Consider the following 16,606-nt stretch of genomic DNA (forward strand, 5'->3'; position numbering starts at 1 on the left):
GAGGTGGGGTGGTGGGAGTTGAGGCGTGGTTTACATAAGGGGGTATTGAGGCGCAGGGTGGGTGGAAACGGGATAGAAGTAGCAGTAGCAGCAGCAGTATTTTTAATGGTAGTAGTAGTAGTAGTAGTAGTAGTAGTAGTAGTAGTAGTAGTAGTAGTCCTATTTGATCATTTTAGCACTTTATATAATGCGTTATACATGTAACTGAATATAGGGGTCGTGTCAGAAAGGAGGAGGGACATTGACAGTAATATCTTCACAGCATCCACTTCGTTGATTTTGAAGTTTTGTGTAAAAACGTCAATTTCTTTATAAAATTCTTTCTAAACATGCTTGCCTGTGATCATTCTTATGAAAACATTAGGATGTTGAACATCTGATGTCAGTTTTGGCAGGACAGGCGGTTTTATTAATGCTTGGTTATTTGATCAGTCGTTTTATCATATGTTGAAGGCTTGTTTGAAAGAACATATATTCAATATGTGTTCTGATCCACGTTATCGGTTTTATGTGTCTAAATGAAAATTAAAAATAGAAAATCACTTCAAAACGTTTATTCACTCAATTATTTCCCTATTTTAGTCATACTATCTACGAAATAACTTACTAATAATCTTTAAGCATGTTCAAATGTGCATTCAGTAAACAGAACTATTCCAACAATAATGCTTACTCAAACAGTTGAACACCCATGTTTATGATATTTACTTTCATTTTGCAACAAGTAATTCCCACTTTTTAGATGCCAAATTGTTGCACCAGTAGTTGATATGGATTAAGATTATAAATATAGATTAAGCCAGATGTGTAAATCCAATTGACCACAAAGTCTTGATATTCAAATAATGAAAGGATCTTGTACTTGAGCTGTCCTGTTGTATTTGGCAATATAAACTAATAAACCTTTCATTAGGTTCTGTTCATTTATCAATAATTTAAATATGAAACATAAAGTGACACAGATATGTAAACTGTACATAACAGAGAACGAAAGGGATAAATAGATTACACTAATTTTGATAGGAATAATCTATTTAATATATGTTTGACATATAATGAGAATCAGTTTTGTGCATCACAGAAATATTAAAGATATTTCTATCAAAAGGGGAGAAATATGTCTGGAAAAATGAATATGGTTGTACACTTCAACCAGTGTGAGATCGTCAGACTTGCACCTAACATGACTTTGAACAGGATAATTATATTTCAGAAAACTGTGATAATATGGCTCCATCTTGATAACAAAGGATTCCAATAAATAGCACACAATAACTTGGGTCAATCCAATGCTACAGAAATACACTTGAGTCGTGTACGTAGTGTGAATAGTCTTGAAGTGTGCTTTCATTTTTTTATATTCATCATCTATGAAGAGGTCACGAACCAGTAGAAGTTAAAGATTAAATATTCTCCTCAGTCCAAAATAAGAAAAACATTGCTCGGGTTGAGGGGAAATCACCAAACCGAATCTAACATTTTTTTCATATCCATAAACATCCGTTCCCTTTGGCTTGTATCTCGGTTTGAAAGACTCGACGGAAACGCTGCAAAGTCCTTCTGTTGCCCTTTAACGCCACCTATCTTTCATTTCATAACCTTTGTGTCTATTTAAAAGCCCGACCCCGGATCGTTCACTGTCTGTATGTGTTACAAATCTTTTGTGATCAAATTTTGCGCCCCAGTTCATTTACGCCCGAGTTTATTGCCGTCTCGACACTCAAGGCTAATTTAGTAATAATCCCGAGGGTGGGAGCGAGGCCGAGGGGCCATTTACACGAGGCAAGACGACGACGGCCGTTGGGCCACTCTGTAAAATGTTACCATTTCCAAACTGGCAATAAAACACATTAAAAAAGAAACTGGGATTTTGAATCTCATTCATAGAAATCCCATCTTTCATCTGGTATAAGAGGGCTTAGTAAATCTGTAAGCGTACCTTTCAGCACGGCCTAGGAAAATAGTTCCGTGAAGTGGTTTTTGTTAAACTCTAGTGCTTTAGATTATTCATTTAATCAGAGTTATATTCAGGTTTGTATTTCTCGAAGGGAAAAAATCCGACCTGAATGCGATAAAAATGAATAGTCATCACAGAACGTGTTAGCTCACAGAAATAGATAACCAGCTATCGTGTCTATACTACCTACATACGCAGCGCTATATATTTGTACAGTTGTCTTCTAATACATCTGGGATACAAGTTATTTCTTTCAGAGATCTAGCTGAAACACGGATACAATTTTGTCCGCAATTCAACATATATACACACTGCAGCTCATGTTTATATTAACTGTAATTGCTTGTTTATATTGTATATTACCACCAGTAACTGCTCTATAAAATAAAACATTTTCTGTGTCATCGTAAAACATAATTTCTAGTTCATTTAGAACTATATTTTTTATGGCCAACGAAATGTATTTCTAATAAAAAATATTTTCACATGGATTATTATTAAGCTTGAACCGAATTCCAGATACCAGAGAACCTTATATGTATGAATATTGGGACTATACAGTTGACCTTTGACATTTGATCTTGTGTAAAAACTCCTGTGCGCCCAGTCAGTATGAACGATATGAGTTAGCGATTGCTTCTCGCCATGCACAATACCCCAGTCACAGTCGACCCGGCAGCCACGTTGTCCCCGAGTCGGGGGTCGAATAAATTGTTTCTTTCAGATCCGACACACAGCAGATGTAGAGAAAGAAAAGGTGAAAATACCCGCACACGAATCCATAAAGTAGAGGGAAAAAACAAGAAGACATTCACAAATTATAAATTTAGATTTATTTCTCATTGAATTTTAATGGAATGCTAGAGAAAAAACATTGCGCGTGTACAAAGAATCTCGCTTCCAGCACGTGTGGCCGTGTATATTTCAAAATGGGCCGTCACGCAAGGTGTAAATTTCATGTAAATAACATGTTATTTCCCGTCATACTAGACATTTTCTCAATTTGCTGTAGTGTAGCCTGAGGCAGCATTAATTATTCCCCCCACCCTCCCCCCTTGTCTATCGGCTGCTACCCTCGTGACAACACCGACCCACACATGCCCTTGTCTCGCTCACCTTCCACAAGCCACAATGGCTTGGCTAAACTGACGTATGTCAATGTCAATGACGTTGTTTAAACCATGCACGTGTCTCAGTATAACAACATATATGGCTGGTTTCGTCAGGTTTGTGGTGCATCGTTTAACAATGTAATGCATCTAAATACATCTTTAAAACCATCTTAATATCATTTATACAGCCTTATCATGTTGTAAGTATACATTGTATACTTACATCATGGCATTTGCACCAATATATACTATTCCATGTGTTTATTTGTATGCCCACTCTTCGTCAAATATCGTAAACGTTATTTATCAGCCTATTATTATTGACCCCCTAGTATGGTGAAATATGTCCAGTTGATGAATAATCCACGCCAAAATGTTATTTTAAGTTTATGAAAGTGTGTTTACCACATCATAAACAAAATGTAACTTCTTAATCCAATTATTAATGTGTTTAGGCTATTGAAATATGTCTTGTTTCACGGCAGTACATCATATTGTGAACCCACCAAACAACCACAAATGTGAATTGAAATAAAGAACTTGAACTATAATCTAATACAGAGCTGACGTATTACTAATGAAAACAATCGTGACATGTATCAGAATAACCTGTCAACTATTTCTGTCATGGGTATAGACTTTTCGTAAATATGGACTTTCATAGAATTTCATAGGGCTTCTGTCTACAAATACGTTTGACGTTTTTGAAATATTTCATTTAAAAGATAATATTTTCATCTTATAAATCGTATCATTATGAGACTTACTTTATATATTTGAATTCATTACTGACTTTGAATAGCATCTGTATTTCACTATACGCTATATCTATTTGGAAAACAAAGTGAACATTGTCACTTAAGTGTAATATCAGGAAAAAATCTACCAATCATTATGACGTAATTGAAATACGAAAAGAAGAAATAACAATAGTTTCTTTGAGTTATTTCATGTTAGAAACCTCCACCTAGAATAATAATACTTTCGTTGATATCCCACATTTCAAAAGACATGATATAACTTAAATTTCAAACCACTGAAATAAATCTTAAAATGTGCATTTGAATTTCGTGTAAAATATGTGTTAAAGATTAATAACATAACAAACAGTTTTTCTCAACTAATATTTGTTTGTATAAATTAATAATGCAGTTTTACCTCAGCGATTTAACCCCCTAAGGAGTTTCCCACGACAGCTGTGTAAACTTGTGTGCATAGTTTACAAATATCAAATCTTTTTTGTCATTTTGAGAGTGATATACCATGTGTTTGAGACTCCGTTTTTATGTTTTGGAATTAAACACTGCCGCCGTGTCTTTTTTTATAACCATGTAATATACGCCAGAATTTTGTGAAAGGTGTGAAAGACAGACAAACATAGAGCCGGTGATGATTAGAAGGGTAAATAGTTGCAATGAATTGTTTGGAGTGGTGCCTAGCCTCTTGGTGGGTGGGTTGTGTAGAAAGTATTAATTGCTACTTGGACGAACGTTTAGCATATATAATCGGTATTTTTACACCTCAAATAAATAATATGTACATTGATACAAATTTGAATTTGGGACTTTTTTAGTGTTTAAAATTATGATACAGGTATGTTCTATGAGAGACTTAAAGTGTGGGGCCAATTTCATCAAACTGAATTCTTGATGTCTTTAACAGCTCAGCTCTGTAATGAGTATACGAGCGCTTCTCGGCGCTGACACTGAAAGACGTTGGTGTAATTGCACAATCATTGCAAAGTAGTCCCAAAGAGATCATACCTTTGTATTTTGTGTAGTTTCCTCACTGCCATGTGCCTTTCTAGAAACACTACGGAACGAGTAATCAGGGGGAACTCGAGCGAGTTGCGTAACTCACACAATATTTGTGTACTTTCTGTTTCTCTGTCAGTTCCTGCGAGAGGTAGCATAAATACAATAAACTACATACACAGAGTTTTGAAAACTCGTTCTAGGAAATAAACAATTTGGTCCCTCCTTTAGAATAAAGAAACAGGCCCTCTCTGTTCAACGAACAAAGAGCGTTTATTTTTTCACTTAGTTCATGTCCTGTGCTCTTTAACCCCTAAAATATCGAATGGAATCTTCCGTTGTTTGATACGGAACATACCAAAAGGATTAGAAAGGGAAAAAGGGTAAACATTGTCCTCTCATAACATACTTTCCTGTGCTTGTATAAAAAACACCAGCCAACGTTCTAATACAGGAACGGCATCAAAGGTCCGTCTCTTTGAAACCCTGGCTACAATTTTGATTTTGCGAGTCAATTTCAAACCCTGTTTATCAACACGACTAGGCTCGCTAGGGTACGGGTCTTGTTTTCTCGATCTGCTGGTGTTGAGATCGTATTGCAATTCTGTTCACATGCACTGGAATAGGCACTACGATCTTGGGTTTGTTTTGTTGATCGTTTGTACTCCCGGCCCGGGCGTGTACTAATCCAGCTTTTACACGTTTCCATTTTGCACGACGGTTTTGAAACCAGATTTTCACTTGCACTTCACTGAGTTTTAAGTTGTGTGCAATTTGAGATCGCTCAGTTAATGACAAATATTTCTTGCTATGGAACTCTTTTTCCAACTCTAACAACTGTTCGCTCGTGAATGCAGTCCTTCTCCGCCTTGTCTTCCCACCGGAAGTGCCTATATCGCCATTGGAATCGTCAAATGTTTTCCCGGAAACGCCGTCCAAATTGCCACCTCCGTCGATACCTGTCCTGTCGCTGTCGGCTGTTTCCGAAATACTCTCCCCCTCACTTGTGTGGTTCATCGACGTATCCGCATCTGATAAAGAAGCACAATCAGGGAATTAAAAACATATGTTTATGCCAAAAACATCATGTATTTTTTTTTTAAATCGATCGACGTGAATCACCTTATTACATCAAGACTATGATAAAAGAAAAATGCCCTAACAATTTAAAACGCCCATCCCTATATAGAGTATTCAATCTCGATTATATGCCGAAACAGATTTAAAGGCAAAAGTACAGGATGGATCGCTTAAAAACATTGATAACACCAGGTGTTAGCAAAACCAAAGGTGATTTTTTTTTCGTGTGTGTGAGAGTGTGCGCGTGCGCGTGCAGATGCGCCGGTGGAGCAAAATTCGCTCGCCTTTTCAAGAACACGTGGTATCGTCATAAACACAATGTCATGATATAGTCGGAATCGAACAAAGGATTCTGCTTATATTGGTACCATTGTTTGTCGTCATTTCTAAAAGTGTCCAGGTTAAGCATTGATTATAGTCCTCCTTGGACTATAGGTCCTAAGTGGTTATCCGTGTGTACATATGCATAGGATTTCGATTACATAACCATGATGTCGGAAGTACGTGAAGATACGCAAATTATATCCTGTAGCTCACCTGAACTTTATTGAATATTTTCAAATACATAAATTATTTTTTTTAGTAAAGATTAAAAAACAACAACAGAAATTACACATCAGGCATATTGAACATAGAATAATTATACACTCATACTTGAATAACTGTTCGTATAATGAGAATATCACTACCTGACAATAATTAACTACAATTACTTTTGGGACCATTTTCACTCTGTTCATTTGAGTTAAGGGTAACATAAGGGCAATGGTTCAAGGTTATGTCAATGTTGGTTTTCAAACCACCACCAGAATATCCCACCACACAGATTGAGGCAATGATTGATCAATACTGAGCAATATAACATATGTTTTTTGTGTCAAATATCGGATCAGAATTCTTGGGCAAGTACAACTTGGGTGGCACAAACCAACTTCTCTAACCCACTGATTTCAGAAATGTCGGAAAACAGGAACAGGAGAATCAATTAGGTGAAAGGTCATATCAGGATCAATAATACGAAGATAAGTGACATTAAATTAAATTGATCTATTGCACATAGCACATTCTTTCGGCATATCAGATTGGGTCCACGAGACATTTACAATATTACTGACGTAACTGCCATTTTGTAGATGGATCGAAATTATGTTGTGGATTTCCCAGTTATCAATACTTGGCGTATGTGTAGAGTAAAGAAAGATAAATATAACTGGACACACATTGGGATCAGTGAAAGTCTGACTCGATATGGGAGGGGTGGGGAAGGGGGGTTGTACAAAGCGCTAACTATGTTATGCAGTCTGCATAACGCAACGACCGCATAGAACTGTTCGTTATGATTGATTTCCTTGCAGAGCTGCCATATGCGATACACTAGGAGTTCCAGCAACTGGGAGGGACACTAGTGACAGAGTCGCCAATGGCGTCGTATTTCACTGTACAGAGTTGCTTCCCTTGGGCACGCTAGAAAACTCTGATTATGGGTTTGAATCCCGGCTCAAGCCCTATATTTCTATGTTTCTTGGTGTTACAGAACAATAACCTGGCACATGGATTTCACCAAGTGGTACACATCTGACACCTGCATTACCTCCTCCCACTTCGAGCTGACATGCCGTCGCTTAACGGGAATACAGTTCACATCGGCGTTAAGCTCAACTCACGCACTCCACTAGTTCTCACAGTGTCCTGTGTCGTGAACAAATATATTGTTATGGACGAAGAAGGTGCCCGACAGGTCAACACACATTAGAGTGTTCTGGTAGCCAGATGGACAAGATGTTAAAGGTCCGGTTCGAAACCTACGTCTGGTTTTACCCGCCTTGAGAAAACATACTCACTCACTCACTCAACACATATTACTACCACAATCAGTGGTCTATTTTTAGTCTCTTTTTTTTCGTTTGAAGAACTAAATGGTTGTAACCAAGGAAACGCAACATCGTCACTCAAAACCAACCTACAATTGGCCTGGGCTCTGTTGCACAAAGCGACTGTAGTGATACGACTGCCGTAAGTTTCACTGCGTAACAAAGACCTGGCCTGCATGAACAGATTCTGCCCTTTTAAAACAGAAAAGGAGCGGTCAGCGACTAACACCGATGTACCCTACAAAATCTGACATCTCCTTATATCGGCTCATTTAGTCATTATCATGGGTACTCCAGATCCCATTAACCACTCCCCCGCTTAATGACACCACAAGGTTCCTAATGACATTATGTATGTAATAGTAGTTGTAAAGGTAATCGTATGTCAGTGACTGTAGGACCAGGCGGTGACTCCCATACAGGACACTGGACAATATGGTACAGGACAATAGACAGGTACCATATGTCACCGGGCTACTGGACACGGTGCGTTGTGATTGACAGATTATCGGGCCTAATATACATGTCACGTTACGTTCCTACCACTGATGGGGCGTGGCCATGCTTGTCAACACTGATTACGATACGATCACCCAAAACAGAAAATGGGTTAAGTCTGAAAGGGCTTTGCAGAGTAAATGGCACAATAGGGGTAATGTGGTGATTTAACAAAGTAGAATTGTCTGCATATAACCCCAAACGAATTGTTGTAGCGGCTCGAAGGTCATAAATCTGTCAAGAACTTAAAGACGACAACATGAACGACATTAACTGAGATGATGTAGATGACGTAATATGCACCATCTAATGTTCACACATACGCTCATACTGACATGGAGGGCGGTAAACCAGTGACCAGTATGCCAAACACCCAATAAACTCTGATATGTCTGAAACACAACTGGAACAAACACACCATCGACATCACAACTCCTGAAACTATATATATGTATTACTTTTAGGACTATATGGGGAAGCCAAACGACGCAATTAAGCAATCACTCATGAGAAGGTCGGGTTCGATTCCCCACATGGGTACAATGTCTGAAGCGCATATATGGTGTCATCCACCACAATATTGCTAAAATATTGCTAACAGCAGCCGAAAATCATTCTCAGTCATTCACTCAATGATTACTTTCATTCCAAGGACTCTTAAATTCATATAAAGGATTTAATTGAAGAAACCCGCTATAGCTACTGCAGCGCTGACTCCCGGAGCCTTGCTTGCACTCCCTCTCAGTGTAACCTGTCATCAGGTATATATCATGAAGCAGAATGACTGTTCAGAGTAAGAAGCCCAGCCTACCCTGCCCAACAACAATCCACCCTACACCACCCATCATACACAAACCCCATCCCACCCTGATTAACCTACCCATGTTCCCCACCCGATATTCCCTATAGCTCTGGACCAAGCTGAGTAAAGGTACAGTGAGAACTCCATCTAACTCGATCTTTTGCCAACCACATCACATACTCGTGGCCTATGAGTTCCCCATTCAGCTTAATCCCCACCTTATTGATGGGGTGGTACATAAAGGGTTAACGGGCAGGAAGAGAGGCACTTTATAATGTCGGTAAGTTTTAATACCATTACCACGACAGTGAGAAATGTTTCTCATTTCCATCTCAATCTGCCGGGTGTTTACAATCTAACACCTTCGGTGATAAAACCCTCTCAATAGAACCTCCTTTCAAAAGCTGAACTGTTTTTTATTACTGAGGATAGAAGTGTTTGGTCGGTGTCTGACGGCCCAGGACGATACAACGTTAGAACATATGGAGTCTTATTGCGAACACTGAGTGTGTATAGTGTTGTGGTTTATGTCAATTGAACATATGAATATAGAACACTTCACATTCAATCAATGCTATCAATACATATAACGCGGTACTCTATGGTGAAGGTATATTCACGTTAGTTATCCAGAATCGTCTATTTTAGGACAAAACGGTTAAAATCATTTGTTGTCACTGTTTATGATATAATTACCGAAGTTCCATTGCAAGACAATTGCTGATTCATGTTTACACCTACGTAAGTCGTGTTTCTTGTTTCAAATACGGATTCTCACTTTACAACGCTTAAATGTACTGGATGCAGAATTTGCAATGCATGTTTATTCGTTACGTCAGTACCTCAATCTAATACTGAAACCTGTTAGGAATAATTTTGTTCCAATAATTTTCTAATCCATAATCATATTTACATGTTACTCTAATGATAGAAACAAGGTGTCCGATTGCACGTGCGTGGTCACGATCAATCATTGGTTCACAAACGGTTTATTTAAACACATAATTAGTTCTATTCACTTACTAATAGCTCGATGCACAGTTGTATAAATACTAATAATAATTCATACATTTGTTAATTAGTCATAGATATAAATGCCCAAAGGATTTCCCTTACAACACCCAGGAACATACACACAGACAGACAGTCACACACATTTATTGTGGACAATTATGTTAAAATTATGTTAAACAATGTTTTAAAATTTAGCAATTACTAGATCTACTCTCTCAGTTATACAGTCTGCACCAGGTAATATAATCTGGCACCTGTGCAACACTCTGAGGCAATACGTTGAAATTAGTAATTAAGATGTGCATCGAGTGTGGAAACGTGTTTTTTAAATAGGACTAGACCTCAATAAGTTACATATTGAAGTATTTAAAATCTACTTGCAATTAGCCGGGGTTTACGGGTCGTGATTTTTACACAAGCGTTAGGATATTCACGATGAGCTGTGGAAAGAAAACTGTAAAATAACTGTTTCATATTCGTAGTTTATTACTGGTGGATCTCATAAAGAGAACGAACAACTGACGATAACTCGACAGACACTCTCTCCCGCACAGGAAGTAGTTAATCTGTATTGATTGCCAGACTTGTGTCAATTTCAATTAAAGTAGCCATTTTATTATGAAATAAAATATGTGTTTCGTGTGCATTCTTAAAGTTTCAGCTGTTAAACGTTTCTTGCTTCGTTGATATCAAAAAGTTTCGAAAAAATAAACCGGAGTAAGAAAAAAGCACGTTTGATTTTGTATTTTGAAGTGGCAGTTCCTAATTTATTATGAATGATGTTGAAAGGTCACAGGGCATGACAGCAAAAATAGTCTTTTCAAACCTCATCCATCAAAACACCATTACTTTTCTCGCGTTTAGAATTTCTGGGTCACACACAGAAAAAAAAACAATTTCAGTTTTGTAACCAAATCTACAACAGAGACCATACCTTATTAAGTTTTTAGATTCTCAGTCAGACGCGGATAGTATGAAAACAGGTTAAAGAAAAATAAACAAGATGATAAACATGAAGAACACTATGAGTTAAGATCATGATTCTTTGGCTTCTGTTATTTAGGATGACTGACACTGGTACACATTTCCACAGAGAATTAAACATTTTTAAAGTATTTTTCTCTCATAATGTTATTAAAAAACTGGTTTATGAAAACATATGACAGGCCCTCTACAACCCTTTAAATTATGTGCAATCATTTAAATATCAAACAATATTTTGTTCAATGTGTATTACAAACATTTTCAATAAAGAGCTAGTACTTTTGATCATGAACCACGTGCACTATACAAGTGGTGAAGTGCCACTCCGGATGACATAGAATGTTCACTATAATATGTTCACACCTATTAGATTAAAAAAAAACAGTCAAGCAATTATCAGTTACATTTGAATATCAACTATTTACCATCCATTCAAATTGTTTCAACTCTGTCATTTTGTTTGTCATAGTTGCAATTGAACTGTCAACCAGTGATATGAAATCATGCAGATTATATTCCTTAACTGTGCATAATCTTACAATTATTTATGACACTAACTAAACCATTGACACTTTAGTGTGGATAATTTCACTAACGACATGCAGGTGCAGACAATGGCCTTCCCCTGGTGCAGCTCTACAGTGTCTCTTCTTGGGGCTGTGTGTTGTACTAATTCCTCAGTTACACATTGTCTCTTCTTGGGGCTGTGTGTTGTACTAACTCCTCAGTTATGTAAGTTAGATGTGCATGTCATTTCTACGTAATGGCGGCATTATAGTGCGTTTGCTCTTGGTTCATACTGCATTAATTTTGAATTTATTAGTTTGTTTACTTTTCTAATTAAAACAAGAAATAAACCATAATATCAAACTCATTGTTAGAATCATATGTTTTTGATTAATGGGATTTTTAAACAAATCTGAATAGATTCCTGAAATAACACACCTGATAGGATATTGTTTTGAAACAATAACAACACATTTTAAGTCTTTTCTGATAGTAATGTTTTCATTTAATCAGCAACTGGAGATTCAATTTGCTTTGATTACTCGGAAAACGTAACTGCAAGTACAATGCTTATGCAGATTAAATATTCATACACAAGTGTCTTGTTTATCTTCATTATAACACCATTTCCGTCCATTTTGATATTGATAACGATCCAAAATGCCAATGAAAATGCAAATTAATTTTCTACGAGAGCATAACTCATTAAGTGAGGGAAAGAATGCACGGTAGGTTGATAGCGCCACTCAGTGTGCATGCTGAAGTAAGTACCCGATGTTGTTGCATAGTAATTGTTGCAGCGTAGCCTGCGCTTTGTTATTGCATATATTTCATTGTCAAATTATCTCGCAACAAGAAAATCAATTTAGAATGAAATCAAATCAAATTTAGAATTACTATTTTGTATAGAAATTTGGACTTTAAATATTTTATGTTTAAATGAGACAATTCGAGGTTGATATGCTCACCTATGGACATGATTCAATAAAATTATTTTCAGGTAACTGCATTAATGTTAAAATGCAATGTAGAAGTATTCGCCTTTGAAGTTTAAGCAAAGTTTAGAGAAGTAATTGTTCCAGAAGTCAATGCCCATATTCAAATACAAGTGACAAGGGTTCAGCTCCTAGTTGACAGCGATGACTTGGGGATTAGGGGCCAATTTGAGGGAACCCAATAAAGCCACTGACAAACAGGGTTTAAGTAAGGGACAATAGGGATGTATTTGAGCAGTATGATGCCCACAATCTAGCACTAACTTGCCGATTGACAAAATTAAACATTTCAACAATCGGGTATATTTGGTCTACACAACAGTGGAAAATTGAACAATTAACAAAATCTAAACGGCGGCTATTTGAATGACTTGAGGTCCTTGTCACCGAATGCCGTGTTCGATGGAACAAACAAGGAAATAATAGCCATTTGACGTGCAAAGTTGAAGAGAATAGCTGTCGATAGATCCACGACAATACCTCCGGCCACACTGGACTGATTAAATCTTTATTTTATTTATGGGTTTGATAGTGGAGTTTCAGTGGAAAGGCAATAAACAACACTACGGGCAAATACAATTGCACTTAATATTTCAAATGAAAGCTGAAAGATTTTCTCACAAATTTTAACATGATTTACAAAGGAAATTGTGAATCTCATGCAGCTTTTCGTACATGAGAATAATATTTTAATAAAATGATGTATCAATTATTAAAGAAAAAAATATATATTGTGAGTTTTATGAAACTGGAATAATGACTGAAGTGTTGTGGAAGCTGTGATGTGTGCCTCGTCACGTGTAGTTGTGGGGACCACTCAGCGGTGACTGGTCCCCCCATGAAGACTGCCAGGGAAGACTGACAGGCACTACTGGCCATGTGGTTGTTGTGTTAATAGCTTGACGATTGGATTTCACACATCTGGCATTCTGGGGGCATTAAAACCTATCAGGAGTCAATTACATACGTAATTGGGGTTAGAAACACGACAATTAATTGCCAAAATGTTTGTCCGACTGAGAGAGTTCCTCCTCGGCTCAAAGAACTGTGTCGGTAATTTACCAACAATGTTGATTACTCATTTCCCTTTGCAAGTTTGTATACTGGATGTGTGAATGGTTGGCGATGACAGGTAATTGGTCAGCTCAGAGCTGACAGAGTTGGGGTGCTATGCCAGGCTGTATTGTGGTAATACCTTTACAAGTTTTGTGTTACTTACACCAACCTACCCATGATAACATATTTTCCCAAATTACATTTCCCCAACAATTTCCTGATACAGTATGAAATAATGTTTATGTTTGAACGATAACACAGATCAAAACGGTTTATTGTAAGTTTTCCATGTCGTTGACTATCTCCATTAATGCTTGTCACCTATCTTAAAGATATTATCTGATGCAAAATAATAATTATATTTATAATTCTGAAAGTATATAGAAGTGCCTGTAACAATAAATTAATCGCCCTCCGACACTGTCCCTGTCGGACACAAGTTAAACACATTAACATATAATAACAACTGTTTTGTGGCTGTCTATGGCGACGTGGTCTGGTGTTATGTTGATAACACGTCTAGGTCAACCGTTCAGCTGAAACATTGCTTATAGCTACAAGCTGAGACATATTAATGTTGTTGCACTCTGAATATAACTGTCAAAACTTCCTGTAATCTGACTGAATGGCTCCTGTTTAGCTCTTAACGGGATAGAACGCTATACACATTTTTATGGTTATTATTCAATTTTTTGTTCGACCGTCTTTGGTTGTTATATCAATAAATTATACCCTGAATTTCTACCTCAATACGATCTACGCATAAATAATTATTTTGCGATTTAATGCATAGTTGACGTGACAGCATGTTCGAGTTCAACGCTTACCTTCCAACATTTCATCGTCAATATCCTCTGTGTTTTCATCACTACTGAGCGGACTGACTGAGCGGGTAGATCCGTTGAACCGGGGGGTAGGAACTGTCGGTTGTGCCGTAGGTCGGAGGGGTGAGGCTGGCATTGTGTTACCCGCATGATGAAGTAAAAACTCTCTGTGTTGCTGGTTAAGGGCTTGGGATCCAAGAAGTTGTGACTGGGAGAAAACCGCGTGGGTGAGAGAACTCATAGCCCGGGGGTCGCCGATATTCCCTGGGACGGACGGGGCGACGGACGCTGACGGCATGAACATGTACCCGGGGTAGTAGAGTGGTGGTGATATCCGTGGTTGGGGCGCCATCAAGGCATCGATGGAAAACGAACTGTACATTGGTCTGTGCATGACGATCTGTTTTCGACCCGAACGGGTCGTCCTGCTTGAGGCTTGTATAGAGTCTAACAACTGGGATCGTTGGCTTTAGAACTGACGGTATCAGTGTTGTCTAAATTGAGAGGTGTACCCCCTCCGCTATTCATCATCGTCAAGTTACAGTTGACAGCGGGAGGGATGTCTAGATGGAAAAACCCTCCCAGTCACGTGACGACAAACACAGACGTCCCATTGGTTGAAAGTCACGCGCTGGCTCTTGTCAGAGAGTAATTGACAGGTCGACGCAGCACGCTTCCATCTCTATTGGTCTGTTGCGGGCGGGTTTGAAAGCAGCCACACCAGTGCAATCAGGCGCAAGTAATTATGATTGATGAAATTAAATTGGACTTGCCAAAATTGAGGTTATCCGTAGCCACTGTATTCGCGTCGAGACCCATGATGGCTGTGATGAAAAGTCAAAAGAGATACTTTTTTTATAACTTCAGTACGTTGGACTAAATGGAATGAACCTTCCATCATGTCTCGATAGGTCAACCTCTACTGTCCTCTTTGAGAACCCCTATGATCTGAGATTATGTCCCCAACCCATCACAGTTTGGTTACAGTTAGGAACCCCATATCGCTACCCTATCCCCACGAAACCTTTGTTCCCCTTGTATACACGACAGAGCATTGTCGTGAGACAACGCCGACTAGAACGACAACTATTACTAATAACCTAATACATTTAATACAAACTCACAAACAGCTCATACTGTACATGTATTTCGAGAAAACAAATATAGTGGGTTTTTTTCACTCAGAAACTTTCACTCTTTATTTCAAATATATTCTAACTATAAGGTGAATTATATTATGAATTAATGGTCAGTGGTTTTCGACATAAAGCTGATTTAAAATTAAATCAGTTAAACCTGAACTGTCAGCAAGTTTAACCATTTTCACTTATTATAGATTCCTATTTACAAACATGTTAAATTATCTGCTAATGAAAGGTTGTGTTGGGAATCGAATTATAAAAAACCCTAAATATTCACACTCTACTCAAATGTTATCATGTACCCGGAATATTTAGTCATTTTAGCAAAAAAGCTGTATTAATTTATCACAAGCACAATACACCCAGCATGGTAGACCTGCTAATTCGCATAGTGTATTTTCTATTATATTTTCACTCCTGTAAAATTTGTACAAGAAACATAAATTAAATGTCTTCATTTTTTAATAAACTACGAGTATACCCAGTAGGTCTGCCAGGTTGTAAGGGGTGGGGGAGATCCCTTCAGAGCCATATGGGCAACAAACTCCGCGGTGAATAATAAGACACGTTGCTAACCAGTAGCATCACCGGGTCCAAAAATAAAACGTTTAAATCCGAAACATGATATCCACAAACATCGCTATCTAATTATGACCACGGTAAATCAAATTTTATTACTGCGCCACAGATTATGAGGCCTCAGTGCGCAATATCATAATTTCATAAACAGACATGTCAAATGCAATTAAAATTTTAATAGTATTACACACTGTGAAATTCGGCCACGGAATTATGGGCTGATGGGAATAATTTCCTTTTGAATTTAGGAAAAATATAAATTTCAAAATTGAAATTCAGCTGGTAATTCTATTAGGAATTTCTTTGTGTGTAACTTTTTTAAGAATCAAAATCTAGATATCATTTTGAAAATTATACAAATTGATACATACATGTACATGTATATTCCACGAAATGTGCGCGTAAACATTGAAAAAATATAACACTGCTGT

General features: G+C 37.6%; 1 protein-coding gene across 1 annotated transcript; it reads right to left on the reverse strand.

Annotated features, from left to right (window-relative positions):
- Positions 1–2,773: 2,773 nt before the first annotated feature.
- Positions 2,774–14,948, reverse strand: LOC124283310 (homeobox protein GBX-2-like). The gene is made up of 2 exons (XM_046719342.1): positions 14,458–14,948; positions 2,774–5,854 (listed from the first exon to the last, which is right to left on the reverse strand). The coding sequence occupies exons 1-2, from the start codon at positions 14,846–14,848 to the stop codon at positions 5,373–5,375; spliced, it is 873 nt and encodes a 290-aa protein (XP_046575298.1). The 5' UTR covers positions 14,849–14,948; the 3' UTR covers positions 2,774–5,372.
- Between the last annotated feature and the right edge of the window lie 1,658 nt (positions 14,949–16,606).

Source organism: Haliotis rubra, unplaced genomic scaffold (genome assembly GCF_003918875.1).
Source record: "Haliotis rubra isolate DU_JTF1 unplaced genomic scaffold, ASM391887v1 Scf313, whole genome shotgun sequence".
NCBI classification, from domain to species: Eukaryota; Metazoa; Mollusca; class Gastropoda; order Lepetellida; family Haliotidae; genus Haliotis; species Haliotis rubra.

What these genes read in the sequence shown, in the direction of transcription:
- LOC124283310 (XM_046719342.1), bottom strand. Translation starts at nt 14,848, where the DNA reads ATGCACAGACCAATGTACAGTTCGTTTTCCATCGATGCCTTGATGGCG. An exon ending in TGACGATGAAATGTTGGAAG is followed by an intron (nt 5,855 to 14,457) that starts GTAAGCGTTGAA and finishes CTTCTTTATCAG; the next exon opens with ATGCGGATACGTCGATGAAC.